Source organism: Urocitellus parryii, chromosome 5, assembly GCF_045843805.1.
Source record: "Urocitellus parryii isolate mUroPar1 chromosome 5, mUroPar1.hap1, whole genome shotgun sequence".
NCBI classification, from domain to species: domain Eukaryota; kingdom Metazoa; phylum Chordata; class Mammalia; order Rodentia; family Sciuridae; genus Urocitellus; species Urocitellus parryii.
In genome coordinates, this window is record NC_135535.1 from 65,210,241 (window position 1) to 65,230,942 (window position 20,702).

Sequence of the window (20,702 nt, forward strand, 5' to 3'; positions counted from 1 at the left end):
GATGTAAGCCCCTGAACACATTTCCCTGTGATTTCCAATTAAATGATAATAGGAAAGCCTAGAAACAAACACGCTGAGGGAGTGGCCAGCTGGTATTGGCCAAGGTTTTCACCACTTCTGTTAGAAACTGACAGAAGTACCTGGCCACAAATTTAATGCTTTTGAGGACAACAGTTAAGAAAGGTGAGATTGGGGGATATAGCCCTGGGTTTGATCCCAGCATTGTAAAACCAAACCAAAACAAAACAAACATCAACAACAAATCAACATTGAGGCTTTGGAAGAGGATGCATTTACTTAAATCTGCCTTTATAGGGGAGCTCCCAACTTCTGTGACCTTGAATCTTAATATCTGCTGTCTGGGCTCAAAAATAGAAGGGACCGAAGGTGCCAGATCACTATCTTGGTGGGGGCAGGGGCAAAAATAACTACATGAGGTCAAGATTGTCACTGTCCTTCAGGAATCTGCACCCAGTCGGGATCCTGAGCTGCAGCCAGGGGTACAAGTAAACAAAGGCAGAAGAGTATAATAGTATATTGGAAGAGGGTAAATAATTCACAGCAACTACAACGATCTCCTGTTGTTACTAGAAGGAAAAATGTCTTGAGATAACAAGCGGTAAGCAGAAGACCAGGTCAATAATCCTAATTGATAAGGAAATCCAGAGACTCCCCTTTTGCCCCTGGAGGTAAATAGGCAGCGGGATCTTCGCACCCGCAGGTCCTGCAGATCCTGGAGCCCCACGCACCCACTATGAAAAAGGATGTGACATCACTGCATCCTTGGCCAATCCAAGGGCAGGGCGGGCAGATGGGCGCGTGGTGGCTCGCTCTGGGAGAGCCCGTCTCCCGCGCCTGCGCGAGACCTGGGGGAGGGGGATGCCGTCTAGGGGCGTCCGCGGGAATGCTTCCCGCTACTTACAAGAACTGTCAAGCATCCAAATTCTGGTTTATTAACATTTTTCATTTCTTTCTTCCTTCCACCTGAGTAAGTTGTGGACTGATGTGCCTACCAATATAAGCCAATATGTGTTTTTGTATGCACTTGAGGCACTCTTAGATAATTGTAGTACATCAATATAATACTGTTATTCAATCAAATGATTTTATTCACACTTAGTTGTCCTAATAATATTGTTAACAGCAATGTGTGTGTGTGTATGTGTGTGTGTGTGTGTGTGTGTGTGTGTGTGTGTGTGTGTTTCTTGTCTACAATCCCAATTGGGATCACATATTGCATTTAGTAGTAACATCTTTGGTTTGTTTGTTTTTATCAGGGATTGAACCCAGGGGTACTTAACCATTAAGTCACATCCCCAACCCTGTTTATATTTTGTTAAGAGACAGTTTCTAGCTGAGTTGCTTAGGGCCTTGCTAGGTTACTGAAGCCGACTTTGAATTCGGATTCTTCCTGCCTCAGCCTCCCGAGCCACTGGGATTACAGGCATGGGCCTGAGATTACTATGCCATGACCGGCATAGTAACATCCTTTTAGTCTCTTAATCTGAAATATTGCCTTAATGGTCTTTGTCTTTTATGATCTTGATATTTTGCCAGCATAGGCTAGTTATTTTGTAGAATAGGTCAATTTAGGGTTTTTCTTGGTGTTTTCTTATTCGATTATGTATTTTGATAGAATACCACAATAGTGATATTTTGTCCTTGGTATATAATATTAGGAGACACAAAAATTCAACTACTTGTTGGTAGTCTTTGATTCAGGGTTGTGGTTTCAAAGTTAAAGAACTGGCAGCCTCTTCAAGGGAGGAGGAAAAGCCCTGATTTGTAGCATTTGCCAGTTCCCATGGTGTATATACTCCTGCCCTGGCCCGTTTCAAGTTTGTGTCTGTCATCACTGAAGATGAAGTTGAGAAAGGTTCCTTTCCTGACATGGTTTGAGTCAGCTCTGGCACACTACTGTTTTAATCATGTGGATTAAGGTGGTGGCTCCCAACTTCTCAGTAGCAAAGTTAGTAATTTTTTCCCTTTGTAATTAACAAATATTATGAATAGATAATTTAATGTTATACAAATATGCTGTTACTTATGACTGTAACCCATTAATTTTATATCCATTCATAATCATTGCCTGAATCGGTTAATTTTGTCAGCCAAATGGTGATTTTTCTATATTCATCATTCTTATATCAGTTTAGATTCTTGGATTCCTATTTTATTAATGGTTTATAATCCATTATTTCAATTACTTAGTTTGGTGGTCTAATTTTTCCAGATTTGGTCTGTGGGAGTCCTTTGAAGCTGGCTCCTGGGGACATGACATGTCCCCTTTCAGTTCCAAACTGAACTCCTACTTTTTCCTGCTCCTTCCTTGAAGCCAGCCATTTTTCAAGGAGTACTGATTCATTTTAATTGAGAATGGTATTTATAAACCAAGTCCTGGGCACTAAAGTATTCATTGTTACTAGAGTACTATTGCTTTTAAGCCTACCAGCAGACAGGATTTATATTTATGTTTACATCTGTTTCTCTACATACCTGTATTAAAACCATGATTTCAGAGTGATATTTCTGATTTCAATCCAGTTCCATAGCATCTATTCTAGGCATCCTCCTTTTCATAGTGTGATTCCCTTTTCTGAATGCAAGTAACCTGGTTCCTATTCTCCGTATGTTTGTTTATTTGCTTAATCCAGCGTATACAAAAAGTAGTTTCAGAATTTCTGACCCACAGGAATGTGAAGAATCCTATCAAAAGGAGTTATATACTATTTAGATATCTTTTTGTCAGAGAGTATAAAATCAAAATTCTGTGTTCAAACATTACTTGGAAAGAAAACAGATCTACACAAGTGTTTATAGTAGCATTATTCACCATAGCCAATAAATTGAAACAATCCAAATATCCATCCATTGGTGAATGGATTACCAAAATGTGGCATTGAAAACATTATGTTAAGTGAAAGAAGCCCATCACAAAGTCCTTATGTTGTATGATTCCATTTATATGAAATGTCCTGAACATGAGATGTCTAGAGACATAAAGCTTAATCTTTGCCTAGGGCTGGGAGACAGGGAGATAGGGAACGACTGCTAATGAGTACTGGTCATTTTAAGGAGTGATGAAAAATGTTTTAAAATACATTGTGCCGGGCGCAGTGGCATACACTATAATCCCAGCAGCTCGGGAGGCTCAGGCAGGATGATTGAGAGTTCAATGCCAGCCTCAGCAAAAGTGAAGTGCTAAGCAACTCGGTGAGACCCTGTCTCTAAATAAAAATACAATACAGGGCTGGGCATGTGGCTTAGTGGTCCAGTGCCCTTGAGTTCAATCCCTGGCACCAAAAAAAAAAAAAAAAAAAAAAAAAAAAGGTGATGATGGCTTTTCAACTCTGTGAGTATACTGAAACTATTAGTTTCCAGCTTATTTTAACATAGCCTTTAAAAAAAAAACCTAATAGAGCCTGTAAATCACTTCATAGAGATCTTTCTCATCCTGTTTGTAACTGTATAGGCCTCCAATAAATGGTGTATCATCTTTTATTTAAGCACTATTATGTATCTGAACATCTAAGTTAAAAACATAGTCAACAATGCTGAAATGAATACTCTTGTGCGTATATATTGCATATATATTTTCATCTAGTTTGAGGCACATCTTCAGTAAATGTACATATAGTTTCATTAGATACTGCCAGATTTTCCCACAAGGGTTGTCAGGGTTGGCATTCCTGCTAACAATTGTAGTACCTTGCCATGAAGAAGCTTAGAGTGAAGTAGGGGAGAGAAATGAGTCACCCTACAACTAGATCATGTTGGAAAGGTGAGGGGATAGAGGTAGAAGCCTGTAGGAGCATAAATAAAGCCCCCAAGAATCACACTGAGAATTCAGAAAGGTTTTTGGGAGACTAACATGGACTGTTTTAGAAAATGAGTAAATTGTAGATGAACAGAGAATACAGGTATTCCAGACATAGGGCATAGATGTTGTAGAATGGCACAGAGGCAAACATACAAGTGGTACAATGTATGGAATCAGAGATGGGTGTCACTATGGAATGGCTTTTAGAGGATAGAGCTTTGGAGCCAGTGGGGCCAGATCACTAGAGCCTTGCATCTTATTATTTTTAAAATTTTAATTTTGGTGCTGGGGATTGAACCCAGGGCCTTGAATGTGCTAAGAGCATAGTCTATCACTGAGCTATACCCCCTAGTTTACATTTTATTTATTTATTTATTTTTGTGGTGCCAGGGATCAAATATAAGGTCTTATGAATGCTAAGCAGGACCGCTACCATGAGGTATACACCCAGTGCTTAGCTTTATATTTTAAACTTAAGAATTTGAACTTTTAATCTTTAACTTTTAACTTTTAATCTGAAAGCTATCAGAAGCCTTAAAAGGATTTTAGGCAGATTTTTTTTTTTTAATGTAGGTTCCGTTAGCAGCATAGAACCTAGATTTGAAGGGTTCAGGCTGGAGGCCAATGAATCCAGGTAAGGAGCAGTGGGTCCAGAAGCAGTAGAGGAAGAGAGAGGAATGGACTGTATCTGGCTGATTGTAGGAGGTGAGAGTAAGAGAAATAGGATGGTCTGGTTTCCAACTTAATGGTGATAAAAACGGCTTTCGCATTTGCTAAGCTAAGAAAAAATACAGAATAAAAAGTGGATTGATGCTGGGGGTGTAACTCAGGGGTAGAGTACTTGTCTGGGTTCAATCCTCAGTGTTGGAAAAAGAAAGGAAGGAAGGAAGGAAGGAAGCAGAAGATTGCCGTAAAGAGTCCCCAAGGTCAGAAATTGGCAGATTTGTATAGTTATAGGACAAGAGGACACAAATAAGAGAGTAATGAGTAGTTGGTTTACTCTGTTCTTCAGCCTAGGGAGAGAAGGGGATCAGTGCAAGTTGATACCCCAAGACAGACTAAGGCATGTAGCACTGAACATCTCTAAATTGAGGAATAGGTTCAGTGGGAGAGGTAAAAGAGTAAGAGGCTGCCTTTAGGTATGGGGACTTTGAGTTTCAAATTCACATGTGGCACTTTGGAGTTCACAACAAGATACTTAGATAAGTGTTTGGCATATCTGTTTTCCTCCTGAAATGGTATTTGTTTGTAGAAACGTTTTTTAGAAAGGGCACCTCTCTCTTTCATCAGATTCTCAAGGTTCTCTCTGACCCCCACTCCCCATGAAAGTTAAGAATCAGTTCTAGTTGACACAGTTTTTACCTAATTCTCATTTTCCAGCATACCTGTCATCCAAGTGCTATGTGAACTTGTGGCAAATGTTTCTCTGTAAAATTTCACTTGAGTACTTAGAAGCCTCTAAGTACTGCTCAGAATGTGAAGGGAAGGAAATGAAGGCACCATAGCAAAAGTGTATGTTAATGGTTTAACAGATTATTAGTAATTCACTTTATTCAGTGTTTCCTCTCATTTAAAAAAATTGGGCAGTGGATTTATACTATTGGCAAGAAACTTGACACAGAACATCATTTATATTTATAAACATATAAATATATGTTTTTAATACTGCAACCTTTGCTTTCTAATAAGAACTTTTAGATTTCCTTATTTCTTATTGATGCATTATAATTATACATAGTAGTGTGATTCCTTATGCCATATTCATGCATGTATACCACATAATTTAATAAATCCCATTCCCCAGTACTTTCCCTTTCCCTCTTCTTCCTTCCCTGATCCACTTGTGCTATTCTGCTGAACTCTCTATTATTGTTATTGTTATTTTAATTAGTGTTTTTCATAAATATGTTCACATATATTATCATAGATGTGGTGTGTGTATGATTCCTTGTGATATACTTGTAATATGGACTTAGCATAATTTAGTAAATTTCATTTCCATACTTCCCTATGTCTTCCCTTCCTCCCTCTCTTTAGATCTTCTTCCTCTACTCTGTTGGTCTTCCTTAGGTTTTCGTGAGATTCCCCCAATTTTATTTTAATACCTTTTTCTTCCCTCTCTCTATAGCTTCCGCATATGAGATAAAATACTGGATCCTTGACTTTCTGAGTCTGGCTTATTTCACTTAGCATGATGTTAGATTTCTTTATTTCTAAACTGTAATGAACAATAAAATTAAAAGCTCCCCCTCTGAGATTGGAGTTGATAATCTCTTCCCATAACCTAAGACGTGAGCTCAGATTTGAATTGGGTGCTACTGCTTTTACAGCCTAAGACTCATTACTTAGTTTGACAAGTAAAATGAAAATGAAGATTAGGGGGATTTAGAAAACCATGTCTACATCTGTGAGCACCCTTGGCTTCCTACACATAATTTTCAGAACAAGGAAAACATTTCTTAATTATCAGTTTAATTTAGCTATTACCACAACTCAAAATTATGAATATATCTACTCATCATAAAACTAAATTTAAGCCGTTCTCATATCTGTAAGTTAGGGCTGTCTGTCAAATGTCTCCTCAACACTTTTCTGCTTCATGGTCCAGTGGAAAAGTATGGGGTTTAGAGTCAGAGCTGCATCATACTAATATTTTATTAAATGAGTAAAAGAAGATTTCACCACTTAGAAGTTACTTGTAGCTAATGAAGCAAGCTCATCTCTTGAGAGTGCCCAGCCTTTTGTTAAGTACAAAAACAAAGGCTTTGCTAGATTATCTTTTATGGGAGATTTTTTTAAAAAACATACCAACATTACATATTATATACATGTATTGGAATGTCTCACTGTACTGCCTAAATATGTACAATTACTGTGTTTTAATTAAAAATTTTAAAAAATTAAAAATAAAATGCTCCATAAACAAACATCTCTGAATATTCAGAAAACATTATAATACATAATAATTGAGATTTCTGGAATTTGTAGAATTAAAATGTCTTTTCTGCTAGAAAAATAGATTTCATTCTCCACTTCTCACAGATATTTAAGGAGGCTCAGGCTGTGCTGAGGGAGACTGGAGCAGCCTCAGTGCTTATCACTAACAGTTTATGGTATACAAAGCACCTTTTGCATTTATTCATTTCTATCCTCACATCAATCCTAAGAGATAGAGGTGGTGACATCCTCTTTTACTAATTTAACGAATCCTAGGAGATAAAAATGGTGAAATGTTCTTTTACTCATCTAGTTAGTGGTGTGAAATAGGTGAAGAGGGGCAAAGAAGGTTGTCAGGTGCAAAAGGAGTGTTTTCTCCTACTATTATATCTGTTTCTGGAATTAAGGATTGGGCTGCCTACTGCTCAAAGGCCAATATTCAAGAGATGAAACTTGGTTGTAAGAAATCACTCTATTCAGATATACTCCATGTTTGTATAAATATGTCAAAATATACTCTGCCATATGTATCTAAAAAGAACAAATAAAAGAACTTAAAGAAAGAAAGAAATTGGGCAGGGCTGTGGCTCAGAGGTAGAATGCTCGCCTAGCATGTGTGAGGCAGTGGGTGCCATCCTCAGCACCACATAAAAATAAATAAATAAAATAAAGGTTTTGTGTCCAAGAAAGAAAGGAAGGAAGGAAGAAAGAAAGAAAGAAATCTATTCAGAGTTCAGCAATTATGAGAGGGTGAAGAGGCTCAACCTTAAAGCTCCATCTTATGGGGTTCAGGGGTGCAAAGAACTTTTATAGGGAGGGAAAAAAGCAGGGCAGAGAGGCTTCATTATCCAGGTGTGGGTCGCCTTTTTTTTTTTTTCCTCTCCCTGGAGCATTGCAATAGTCTTTGACCTCCTGTAGCTAGTTACTGTATTTTCTTAAATTACTTTTTTTTTTTTTTCCCTGGGGGGAAGGACGGTACTGGGGATTGAACTCAAGGCATTCAACCCTGAATCATATCCCCAGCCCTATTTTGTTCTTTATTTAGAGACAATGTCTCACTGAGTTTCTTAGTGCCTTGCAGTTGCTAAGTCTGTCTTTGAACTTGAGATTCTCCTGTCTCAGCCTTCTGAGCTGCTGGGATTATAGATGTGGACCTTATTTTTATTTATTTATTTATTTATTTATATGCCGTGGTGAGAATTGAACCCAGTGCCTCACACATTACTAGATAAGTGCTCTACTACTGAGCTACAACCCCAGGCCCAAATTACTTTTTTAAAAAAAGATATTTTTAGGGATGGGGATATAGCTTAGTTGGTAGAGCGCTTGCCTCACATACACAAGACCATGAGTTCAATCCCCAGCACCACACACACACACACAAAAGGTATTTTTAGTTATAGATGGACATGATACCTTTTTTATTTATTTTTATGTGGTGTTGAGGATCAAACCCAGTGCCTCCAACATGCTAGGCAAGTGCTGTACCACTGAGCTCCAGCTCCAGCCCTTGAGTTACTTTTTTTTAAAAAATTATCTTTTTGTTGTCAATGGATCTTTATTTTATTTATTGATTTGATGCTAAAAATCAAACCCAGTGCTCACAATCCCAACCCGAATTACTTTTTTTATTTTAAATTAAACCTCACAGTAATTTATAGAACTAAAGGTCAGAGAGAGGTATTACAAAGGTCTTCAGATATTCTAGATTCCCTAAATTATTATTTAGCAATTTGTTAGGGATGTAGCTCAGAGTTAGAGCACTTTACTAGCATGGGCAAGGCCTTGAATTCAATGCCCAGTACCCAAACAAAAACATCCTAAGAAGTTGGAACCTTGCAAAAGGATTAGGGTACAGCAGAAGGGAATGGGGAGGAGCAAATAGAGGACAACTCTAAAGGAGCTACCCTGTTAAATATCAGCTTTAGTATCTTCCCCTCACCTTAGAGCCACTTTCCTTTCATATCGTTTATATAATCAGGCAATAACTGGCAAGTTCCTAGATGAATGGTTTGTCATTCCAGCCCTCTCTAGGCAACCCATCCATATGGTCATCCAGGCATTAGCTCTTGAATTAAGGGGATGACTGAGAGGTATTTGGAAGAAGCAGAATTTGATGAATTGGTCAATAAATACCTTTTGAACACCTGCTGTGTAGGAAGCACCGTTTGTCACACAGAAAGAAAGAAGAAGGGATTGGTGATAAGAAATCACACCACTAGGTATTAGTGGATGCTAAAAGATTTCCCAGAGAAGAAGCTTTTTGACAAGACCAGAGCATGCTCTGTAGAAGGGGCATCATTTTATGTGGTCCTTAAAGAATAGAGAAATAATCCTGGATAGTGAGGGAGTTGGAAAGTCACACAGTTTTGGTTTTATTGGTTTTCTTTTTTTAAATAATTATTTTTTAGTTGTGGTTAGACACAATACCTTTATTTTATTCATATATTTTTATGTGGTGCTGAGGACTGAACCCAGGGTCTCGCATGTGCAAGGTGAGCACTCTACTGCTGAGCCACAACCCCAGCCCCATTGGTTTGCTTTCTTTGCTGGGGATTGAACACAACATGTGCTAGGTAAATGCTCTACCACTGAGCTACATTCGCAGCCCTGAATTGTTTTCTACACGTTCACTTCTAATTATCAAAGGAGTGGCAAAAGTAGGACGCCTAGGAATCTTCCTCACATAGGCGGTGGTTCACAACCTTGCAGTAGAGAAGTAGAGAGTAGATGAGTCACAGAGACCCTTCACAGTGAAATGGTGTAGGAAGTAGGGGACAGAAATACAGATAGTCTTGAGAAGCTGTGCTGCATAGTGGTGAGGCCTGCGTCTCCAAGTCATGCAAATTACATGACAACACTGGTGTGACCACTAACTGTGTGACCTTGGACAGGTAATGTGACCATCACAGATCTGTTTTATCAGATGCAGATAATTATACCTGCCTTAGTGTATGGCATGAAGAAGACACATAAAAATGCAAATTTTTATTACTAGCTATTAAGAGTCATGGAATGCAAGGATCATTCCAAGGAGAAGATTAACATCAGTATCAGAAACATTTTAAAGACTGAGAAGGGTACAGCCTGAGGAAAGACTGTTGTGATTTTTACTTTAAGCACCACATAAAAAAAATTAAATAAACAAAATAAAGTATTGTGTCCATATACTACTAAAAAATATTTTTTTAAAGAGAGAGTGAGGAGAGAGAGAGAGAGAGAGAGAGAGAGAGAGAGAGAGAGAGAATTTTTAATATTTATTTATTTTTTTTAGTTCTCGGTGGACACAACATCTTTGTTTGTATGTGGTGCTGAGGATCGAACCCGGGCCGCACGCATGCCAGGCGAGCGCACTACCGCTTGAGCCACATCCCCAGCCCGAAATGTTGAAGGGTTTTCATTTTTTTTTTTTTTTTTTTTTGTGGTGCTGGGGTTCGAACCCAGGGTGCTAGGCAAGCACTCTACCAACTGAACTATATCCCCAGCCCCTAGATTGATAATTTTCCTAGTTCATATGCATGTTCCAGGGCAGTTCTCTGCAGACTCACAGTTTCCTTTAGAAACAAAATAATACCTTGCTTGATGATCATGTTGTCACTTTCAAAAACTGAATTAGGAATTAGGAAGACCGGCCAGTCTGTGTTATTTCCTTCACACTTGGTCAACGTGATCTCCGCCTCTGTTCTCTGACACTGGGACTAATCAGTGGTTTCATAGTCCAAACTGGAATCCTTGTGATTTTTAAGATGTAACCTGAACACTTTTGATTTTAAATATTGAGATTAAATGATATTTACTTAGTTTTTACTTTTTTGGTTGACATTAATCTGTTACAGTTGAAAGCACTGGAATGTTGATTACCTTAACAAACAAATTAACTTTCAGTTAAGTTCTGTGTTTTTCATAGCAGCACCAAGGGGAAAGGCTTAAGTTAGGGTTAAGAGTGCAAAAGGAACTATTATGCAATGTTTGTCTCTCTTTCTAGTCAAGTATGAAGTATGTAGGAATTCAGAGGAATGATCTTGAATACTAAGAAAAGAATAAAATATTTTTAAATACATAAATTTTAATATTTTCTGTGGTGGGGGGTGTTATTCACTAAAATAAGTATTGTGCTCATCTCAGCAAGATTTAGGAAGAAGCTGATGGAAGTAGTAGCCATCTCACAACTGCCCTTCGGGCTCTGTGCCTAGCCCAGTTTGTTTGCTTTCAGTTTCTTGAACATACCATTTCCTCCTTTTATTCGGCGAGGGTACAAGCTGTTCCATTTGGCTGAAATACTCTTTAATCATTCTTTGGAATTTGTCTCAGAAATCACTTCTACATGGACACCTCTGATCTCCTACCTCCCCCTGGGTAGGTGGGATGACATTCTCCTGGCACTTTGAGTTTTTTCCTCGGAGAGAATATTTATCTTGAGTGCAGGCACTGTGTCTACTTATTCAGAGCTCTCGTCCAAGTGCCAAGGGCAGAGCAAAAGTAGGCACTCAATAAATATTATGTGTCAGTTAAGTTGAAAGTGTAGGGCTGGAGTATAGCTCACTGGTAGTGCTTGCATAACATGCATGAGGCTGTGGATTTGATTCCAGGACCAAACACACACACACACACACACACACACACACACACACACACAGGAGCAGAAAAAAAATTGGTTGAATATAAAGTCAACATTTATCAAGTTCCAGGTGCATCATTACTTCTTTACTTCTCACCATTTAAGTATGTTTTATCCCCATTTTCAGATGAGAAAACAGAAGAGACAAGTAAGTAACTTTTAAACATTATGACATCATTTCTTAACAATTATGACATTGGTAGGTTTAAATTCTTGGCCTATGTGATCAAAGACCATGCACAGGGACTTTATGATAAATAATTCACAGGTGTAGAACGAAGACAGTAAATCATGTATGAGTGTTATTGCAAAGTGGTCTTCACCACAGGCAGCAGTAACTCAAGATGACTTGAGTTTACCTCCCTGGGAGCTATATATTACCAAGAACTCAGCCTAGGAGATTAGTTTAAACAGCAGTGAATTGGCATAGTAACCTACAGTTTATACTAGCAATTAAGTGATGTAGCTACATTCCTACAGAGTTCTCCAGGTATTGGGGCTGGAGTGTAGCTCTTCATCATAATGTTCTTATAATTTCATTTTATAATCAGGTCTGATATCTCTGTCACAGTCCCCAATTAAAAGATTAATATTCTCTTTTCTGTCAAAGTTAAACCTATAGTTTGCTAATATGTAACACAAATGATTTGCTATAATCTAAAACCTAAATTTCATAGTCTGCAGTTAGGTGGAGCTATTTTTAAGTTACAAAACCATGGGGTTAAAATGTCATTTTGAGTCCTCCAACATATCTCCCTTTGCCCTCAGCCTTCCAATTGTAATGTTCATAATGTAGTAGGTGATACAATCTTAACTATAGCCCTTCCCATATAGTCAGTCCCATAGATTGTAACCCCAAACTCCTCCTCTCAGGGCAAAGGGCAGTGCTGCATTAGGGATAAAAACCTGGGCTGGATTCCCACCCAGTGTGCTTGCTTGCCAGATTTTTTTCTGGTAGCGCACCCTCCTACAGAAGTAAAATTTGCCTTACCGAGTAACTTTTGAGTGTGTATCAACTTTCTTGTAGTATCCTGATATTTCTAACACAGATTGACCCATGAGAGCAGGAGGAAGGCTGATTGTATAGCTAAGGAGAGGGGAAGGGGAGGTGCATGGGCACAGCCTCCTGCAGACTTTCTGCTGAGTCGTGCCTGCCTGTGTAGGCACACTGGGCCCACCTGGCCTAGCCACCATGGGCAGGGGAGATACCCTTCCTCCACCAAATTGAGAAGATAGGTGGAGACATCTACAGCAGTTGCAAGGTGAGTCCTTGGGTGACTATAGGTCATTGAAAACTGCTGCTGCTAAAGTAAAGCTCCTTGGAACTGGAGCCATTACTGGTTCCTGGAATGGCCATGGCTAAAGATTTTAAGAAACACAGTGAGACAGCTGCATGGCTGTCCTGATGACAGCAGTATCCAATCGACTGTCTGATTGACAGCTTTTTCAGTTTCTACAAGAGCATTTGGGCTGAAGTTGCAAGTTCCGCTGCCTGCAGTGGGACCCCAGGAATAGCATCAGCATCAGTTTGGAGTCCAGTTAGGATAGGAACCACGGAAGTGACAGCAACTGGCACCCCAGCTCCTCCCTGCTGAGCACAGCCACAGCAGCTGATGTTAGTTGGGCTGCTGTTCTGTAAGAGCTATCAGTGAAGCAGTTGGGAGTGTGGAAGCCCTGACTTTCCCTCCTGATGGCTCTGAAGAGGCAGAGCTGGCACCTCAAGTTTCACATGGTGCACCCCATCCTCATCCCAGCCCTATAGATACCTTGTTGTGTAGGCCCAGTGGACTGCCTAGCTGTACTCCAGGGCAGTGGTGGCAACAAAGCAGCTGGCATTGCATTATTTGCCCATGCAGCTGGGCATGGCAACCCGGCTCTTAGGAGCCTTAGGCAGCCTAGGCTGTTGAAGAAAAAAAGTAGAAATAGAGTAACATTTTGAAGGTCAGCCCTCTTATTCTATCTCAAGCTTATAATGGGCATGTGTTATGTGCCTTCCCAGCATACACTGCAATCTCTTGTCCCAGTTGTATGCCCTGTTTTCATTAAGAGATATACATCTTTCATTTTCTCAGTTCACCTGCTTATGGTATGCTGAGCCCCAAGGAGGAAGCTCTGTGACCTGTACATGAGCCAGTCAGCACAGTCCATCCCTGCCATCTTGCTGTAAGGATAGGCTCAGGAATGGACTCATGACACAGTATTGTCAGTCAGAGCCAATTTAGACTCATTTCAGGACTTGAGATGGAGTTTTTGTGAACGTGGACTTGCTCTTCCCACCTGGCCTTGGCTCTGGAAGGATGAAGGTGGGAACTCATCTTTGAACTGACTCCTAATGGTGTTTCCAGTTGGCTGAGGGTTCTTTGCTCAATTCAGATGGAAGTCATGCCCAAAGTGCAGCTTCCTTAGAATTAACAGCTCTGAATTTTTCTGGGTGCCAGTGGTTCTCGACTCTTAGCAATTCTCTCAGCCAGTCTTAGCAGCTGGAGCTAGCAAGTCCCCTGTAACTCTTAGTCATTCTCTGGGACTCTTCAGAAGCTCTCTGGCTGCCAGGTGTTCTCAGACCAGCAGCCCTTGGTGTTAACAACTGGTAATGGACCAGTTCAGCCTGCTCTACTTGAGATAGAAATCACAAATGGGAAAAAGAATTAAGTGACCACACAGATTTTCTTAAAAAAGAAATGAATAGACAAGATAAAACCATCTGAAAGAGGCTGTATTGGGAACACATGCTGCATCAAAATGGAGAGAAGTAAATGGGAAGGAGCCTTGCCCAGACTGACGCAGTGAGGGTGAGAGGAGTGCCGCTCATATGCATGGCCCAAAACATGTGTACAGTCTCTTGCCTGCTAACCACAGAGTTTTTGCATAGAGATGCCAGTCTGTGCCAGGTGTACTGTTCCCTCCTGTGCTATGTGCTGGCTGTCACAGGTGGGAAGGTGCTCTTCACAGGCTGGAACACCTAAAGCAGCTTCAGGGTGGGTGGAGCCATCCAGAGAGGCTGCTAAGTGGAGTCTTGTGGAGGTGCTGAAGCCAGAGCAAAGGTCTCTCATGACCATCATGACGGCTGCTGTGGTTGCCCATAGGATTTCAGAAGCAGTGGAGAGATGCCAGGATGTGTCACCATCTCTCTTGACCATTTCAGGGTGCCTGGGACCAATGCTGACATTGCAATTGTATGATTCCAACTCCAGTACCTGTCCTGCCTTCTGCTTGTCCCACTGACCCTGTGTGGCTGCACCCCAGGTCAGCAGTAGCTACAACCAGTTGACTCAGTTTGGGAGAGAGGCACAGTGACTGTCTGTGGTCAGCTGAGCAGCTACAGTTTTTTACACCCACGTCTGCTAGCTGCGGGTGGCTTTCGCTATCCATAAAAACAAAACAAAATTTAAAAAAATAATAATCTATATGTAAAAAGTAGATACACAAAAAGCTGAGAAGACTCTTTTAGGGAAGATCAAGCTTTTTTATTTTGTCTCAATAGACAAACAGAAAAAGAGTGTAGACTTGATCCTAAAGTCTATCTGGCTTCTGATAGCATTACTTGAGCCCTGACCAACCTGTGCCTGGGGCTTGCCGCCCCTGTTCTTTTCACTAATTTGAGGCACTAAAGTCCTTTTTAGCTTAAGCCTGTCTGGGTCATGAGTTCTGACACTTGGAATCAATGGGATCCTAACCAACACAGGACTTGAAAGACATTGGATATGTTTCCTTTTGCCTTTTCTTTCTTTTCCTTTTTTTTTTTTAAACACAGTTTTAAATCCCTTCCTGAGACCTTTAGAGATGTTGCTGATTTGGAGAAGGGAAGCCATTAGAAAATGACAAACATTGCAGCAATGATTGTCACAGCAGACTTGGTGGTTTGGGGAAACAGAGCTTCTAAACTTGCCAAGTAATGTTGAATAATGTAAGAAATTTCATTTTTCATTTATTTCTCTTCCTTAATTTAAACCAAAATTCTAGTTGTAGAAGGACACAATACCTCTATTTATCTTTATGTGGTGTTGAGGATCAAACCAGGTGCCTCCCACATGCTAAGAGAGTGCTCTACCACTGAGCCACAACCCCAGACCCCCTTAATATTGTTTAATCAAAAGTGAGGATGTTATTTGCCATGCTACTTAGACAAGAGGGATTTAATAAGAAAGTGACTAGTACTTGGGTATTATCTCCCAGTGGGATAACATATCACCAAGTATACCTGGGTCTTTTCATCTCTCTCAGTCACTAGACCAACCTAACCAATAGTGAGGTGGGTACATAAAGAAAGCTACTTTTGGGAGACTGCAGGGAAGGAGATTCAGGTTGCAGAGCTTTAGGAGAACATCCCACCTCACTTGCACCAGGAATCCTTTTCCTGTTCAAGAGGCAGAACAGTACATTTCACTAATGGGATCTTTCTCTGGACATGACCCTTTCAAAGCCCACTCTGATCCTTGCAAGATTGCTATTCCTCAGATCCACTAGCCGTGTTTCCACTTACCCAGCCATAGAAAGAAAACTCCAAAAGTTCAAGTACTTAGTTTGCCACAATGAAGACCTCTTAGAAACATGAAGAAAAATGAAACCAAGTTGGCAAAGAGATCAACTCTCTTTTATTATTATTTTTAAAAAGAATGTGAATTTATTGGTTGATTTCGTATTTAAAACAGTACTTTTGCAAAATCATTTCAGAAAACACACATTTGTTAAAATACATACAAACTGTTGCTGAACATCCTATGAAGTCCTCTGACTAACCAGCCTAACACTTGTTTTCAAAGCACTTGTGATCATTTTCATGGCTCCTAGAGGTGCAGAGAACAAAGAAATCATCTTGGACGGAATAGATTTTGATCAGAATAATCAAAGAAATGCTTGCCTACTTATTTACAGACTCAAGGGTTGCTTGATTTTTAGGGGTTCTTATGGAGTCTACTAATTCTTCAAGTTTTCCTATTTGCAGTTCCTTTCCTTGCCTGTAATCATATATTCAGCAAAGTATGTGCTGGATTATAAAGACAATGAGCCCCAGAACCCAAACTGCCTCATCTAGTTTTATGTTTATACTAATGTGTGAAGTATAATCTTAAGAAATGAGGACTGGAATGCAGGAAAACAAAGTTTGGTAGAACACTGGATAAAAGAAAGCTGGACAGAACTACATGTGATTCAAACCAGTGATATCGAGAAGAACAAACAGGTTCGTCTTTCTTTTACAGAATGTCTGTGCTATTTGTACTTGGATTTTCAGTTAGCTCATATTTCTTTGTTCAGTTTGTGAATTGCTAATGTCTTTTCACTGCTCCCTGTTGGAAGTTGTGTTTTGAAGTAATTTAACTGCTTCTTAGCATCAAGCTCTGCCAAAAGGAGTGAAATGAAAATATGTGGATAACAATTTAAAGAAGACAACTGGAAAAAATTTCCAAATCCCTGAAGAAAGTAAGCTTTGGACATCATTGGCTTCAATTATGTAAGCCCGAGCCCCCACCCCCACCCCTGTTTCCTTTGAAGGGAGAGTTCCAAGTTTTTGTTGTTGTTGTTGTTGTTGAGTTTAATTCTTTGGGGAAACAATCAAAACTAGCTAAATAGGGTATAATAGAAACTTATAAGGATGAATTTGAGTTTACATAACATTAAGTGTCCCTTTTCCCAATTAGTATTTTAAATGAAAAACTGAAGTCTTAAATGGTTCTAATCATTCAGCTCTACTGCCACCCCGTGCTATTTCACAGCATACCCATAGACATGAGGGCGCACCAACACCCAGGACAGAGGGGCCTGTATGTGCTGCAGCTTCAGCTTAGAGAAGCTGGCGCGCTCCAGGGCCTTCCAGGTCTCTCTGGTCAGGTTGCATCCGTCAAACACAAGGTACCAAGCAGGCTCTATGACCTGTTGCCAGAAGTAATTCCAGGTTGAACGCTTGTCTGCCACATGTTCTATGAAAAAGAAAGCCCCTCCCTGGGAAAGGAAAAAAAATAATAATTTAAAAACTTTTGGTTTAGGGAAAATAAATTCATAATATGATTGAAGTTTCCGATTTCATGGCCTTAGTAGCCATCTTCATAAAATGTCATGGCTAAATTAAAACTTAATAAGACACTATTTTGGACAACAGTTTCATCTTCTGTCAATTGTTTCACAGAGCTGCCAATCGAAAGCATGTAACATGTGTTTTCTGGCTGTAAATGGAATGCCTGATGTCCAAAACGTAAAACACGGACTGCACGTCAGGTGCTGCTGCCCTTCATGTTTGCCACATTAACTCACTTAAGAATGTTATTTGGTAAGTAGTAGTATCATCTCCATTTTTACCTCTGAGGAAAATGAGTCACAAAAACATATGGGCTCTGGGGTTGTAGCTTAGTGGTAATGCACTTGCCTGGCACTGATTTTGATCCTCAGCACCACATAAAAAATAAAATAAATAAAACAAAAGTTCTGTGTCCATCTACAACTAACTAAATAAATAAAAGTAGCTTGCCCAAAGTGACACAGCTTGTAATTTTGAGAATCAGATTTTGATCCCACGCAGTCTGGCTTTAGAAGCTGGCAGTACTGCCTCAGCAACATGTTTATTCGAGGAAGTTTAGAAAATACAGAAAAGTGGTTGGGTGAGCATGTAATCCCTGCTGTTTGGGTGACCAGGACTGGAAGACTGCAAGTTCAAGGCTACCCTGAGCCAGTTAGAGAGAAAATGAAATAAAAATAATAACAAAATAAAAGGGGAATCAATAGAGCAGAGCAAGTGGATTGGGGGAGTGAGGGTAGAGAATAAGAGGAGGTACAGGGCAGTGAGATTGATCAATTATGTACATGTACAAATATGGCATAATATTCCCACTATTTTTTAAAACTTTAAAAATATTTTTTATTTATAGATGGACACAATGCCTTTATTCATTCATATATCCTTTGATACAGTGGGCTTTTGGCTTTACATTCTGTGTTTTGATTGCTTTTTCTCATTTGATAGTGGTTTTCAGCATTTTTTCTTCATATTAGCTTAGACTTCTTTTTTAAATAGATGCTCAGTATTCTTTTACACTGTGATAATTTGCTTAAACAGCCTCCTTTCAGTGTATACTTACTGCTATCATAAATACTACTATAATGGATATCCTTGCATATAGATAAGCTTTTGCAAATTTGTGGCTTAGGATAAGTTCCTGTTGAATAACTGAGTATGTATACTTCAAGTTTTCATATTATTAAATGATCCTATTGAAGATTTTCCAGCAGCAAGAAGTAGGGTCTAATTCCCCAAATCCAAAGCAACACATCAAACTGAGTTAAAAAGTCTTTGACAGGTAAAAATGACATCTTAGGGGCTATAGCTCAGTGGTAGAGAACTTGCCTAATGTGTGAGGCACTGGGTTTGATCCTCAACACCACATAAAAATGAATACATAAAATATTGTGTTCATCTACAAGTAAAAACATACTTTTCAAAAAAATGATATTTGAACTGGGCGCAGTGGCACACGCCTGTAATCCCAGCAGTTTGGGAGGCTGAGGCAGGAGGATCTCGAGTTCAAAGCCAGCCTCAGCAAAAGTGAGGCACTATGCAACTCAGTGAGTCCCTGTCTCTAAGTAAAATATAAAGTAGGGCTGGGGATGTGACTCAGTGATTAAGTGGCCCTGAGTTGAATCCCTGGTACTCTGCTCCCCCAAAATGATATCTCACTTTAGTAAGCTTTTTAAATTAATTTGAGCATTTTGATCCTGTAACTGGCTATTATAATTTATATTTCTGCTCATTGCTCATTTCTCTCTCCTTTCTACAATTAAATAAACATACTGATTTTATTGATTAGTAATGTCTTTTAACATAATGGACATTAATCCTTTGTCTATCCTCTTGGCAAATACTTTTTTCCAGTTTGTGTTTATATTTGAAATTTGTATATAGGACTTTTTTTCTCTGTAGCAGTTTTAGAATTATTTTTCATGTTTAGACTTATAAATTCTTCCCTTTATAGTTTTTAAGATTTAAAGAATTCAAACATGTCTTCTCTAGTAGTTTACTCATTACATTAGAATCCACCTGAAGTTAATAGGGCTGCCCTTGGGGATTAGGATACTACCAACTCCTCCTTCTCTCCTTCCCATCACTCACCGGCCTCAGCACTCTGCACACCTCACGGAGCATCTGTTCCTGGTTCTCCACGGAGCACAGAACCAAGGTGCAGACCACCACATCCACAGAACTGTCAGCCACCTGGTGCATGTTCTCCCCAGCAGCCACCAAAAAGCGCTCGAACTGCAGGTGTCTGTTCTCTGCAATGCTCTTGAATAAGAACTTCTCAAAGTTGGGGTTGGGATCAACACAGGTCACTCTGCATCCAGGGGGATAGAACTTGAAGTTGGTCCCAGTGCCAGAGCCCACCTCTAGCAGGGAGAGCTTCCCGGAAGAGCCCGCGAAGTCCTGCAGATTGCTGAAGAGCTCCTGCTTCTTGCCTGCCATCTGTTTATTGTACATCACACAGAACCTTACCAAGAAGTAGGGAAACCATTTTTTGCATATCCAGCCCCATAAGCCGAGAAAGTTAAGCAAGTACATGGGAAGCGACAGGATTCGGACGGCCAGCTGGAGGATAAAGACGGTGAACGCCATCTCTCAGGAGAAAGAGAAAGCAGTGCAACAGTTGGAGACTGGACTCCTTTAATTACAGGAGGCGGGCTCCTGGCCATGGTGCAGAGCCAATCAGCTGCAGAGGAGGAACTGGCTTTTCTGGAAAAAATGCAGCTTAAGTCAAAGCAAGATCTAGAGGCCCTTTTTGCTGAATGTGCACAGAAGTTGATTCATAGCTGAGTTTTTCAGAAGTAGAATGAGAATGTTCCCAGCTTTTCTGCAGAAGGAAAATTGATTACAATCCTGTCTTCCAAATATATTCCTGCTTCCCCTTCTCTGGGTTGTAGATTCCTGTTAGTGTGTTGCAAGTGTACTTTCACCCCACACTGGTGCTCCAATGTCCTTTACAAAGAAAAGAAAACACAATCTGTTGGTGGAGCCTGGTTTAAGCACAACAAAAGAATACTGCCATTCCCCCTCCCTCCTCCCTTCCACCCCCAAAACTCTTCTTTTGTTTTGCTTAGGTTTTGATTTTGTTTTTTTCTGTTTTTTTTTTTTTTTCTCCCAGTGAACCCAACTAAATGTTTCCTTTTGTTTGGGGGTGGGGCTTGTCTGTTTGTTTGATTTTTTGATATAGATCTCACTGTTTTGCCAAGGCTATCCTCAAACTTACCTCTTCCTGCCTCTGCCTTCAGGTTAGCTAGAACTCTAGGTATGAACCAGCATGCCCCGTCTTTAAGCCCTATTTTTGAAAAGGACTTGAGAAACCATGCTTG

General features: G+C 39.9%; 1 protein-coding gene across 1 annotated transcript; it reads right to left on the reverse strand.

The window, feature by feature from the left end:
• Positions 1 to 15,944: 15,944 nt before the first annotated feature.
• LOC144254871 (thiol S-methyltransferase TMT1A-like) lies at positions 15,945 to 19,985 on the reverse strand. The gene is made up of 3 exons (XM_077798588.1): positions 19,471 to 19,985; positions 17,092 to 17,312; positions 15,945 to 16,159 (listed from the first exon to the last, which is right to left on the reverse strand). Exons 1-3 carry the CDS (start codon positions 19,966 to 19,968, stop codon positions 16,117 to 16,119), a joined length of 762 nt encoding a protein of 253 aa, XP_077654714.1. The 5' UTR covers positions 19,969 to 19,985; the 3' UTR covers positions 15,945 to 16,116.
• Between the last annotated feature and the right edge of the window lie 717 nt (positions 19,986 to 20,702).

Excerpts from the sequence above, each read along its gene's own strand:
- LOC144254871 (XM_077798588.1), bottom strand. The coding sequence starts at position 19,968 with ATGGCGTTCACCGTCTTTATCCTCCAGCTGGCCGTCCGAATCCTGTCG. Across the intron at positions 17,313-19,470 it reads TGTGCAGAGTGCTGAGGCCG|GGAGGGGCTTTCTTTTTCAT; the intron begins GTGAGTGATGGG and ends TTCCTTTCCCAG. Across the intron at positions 16,160-17,091 it reads GTGCGCCCTCATGTCTATGG|GAGCCATGAAAATGATCACA; the intron begins GTATGCTGTGAA and ends CTGCACCTCTAG.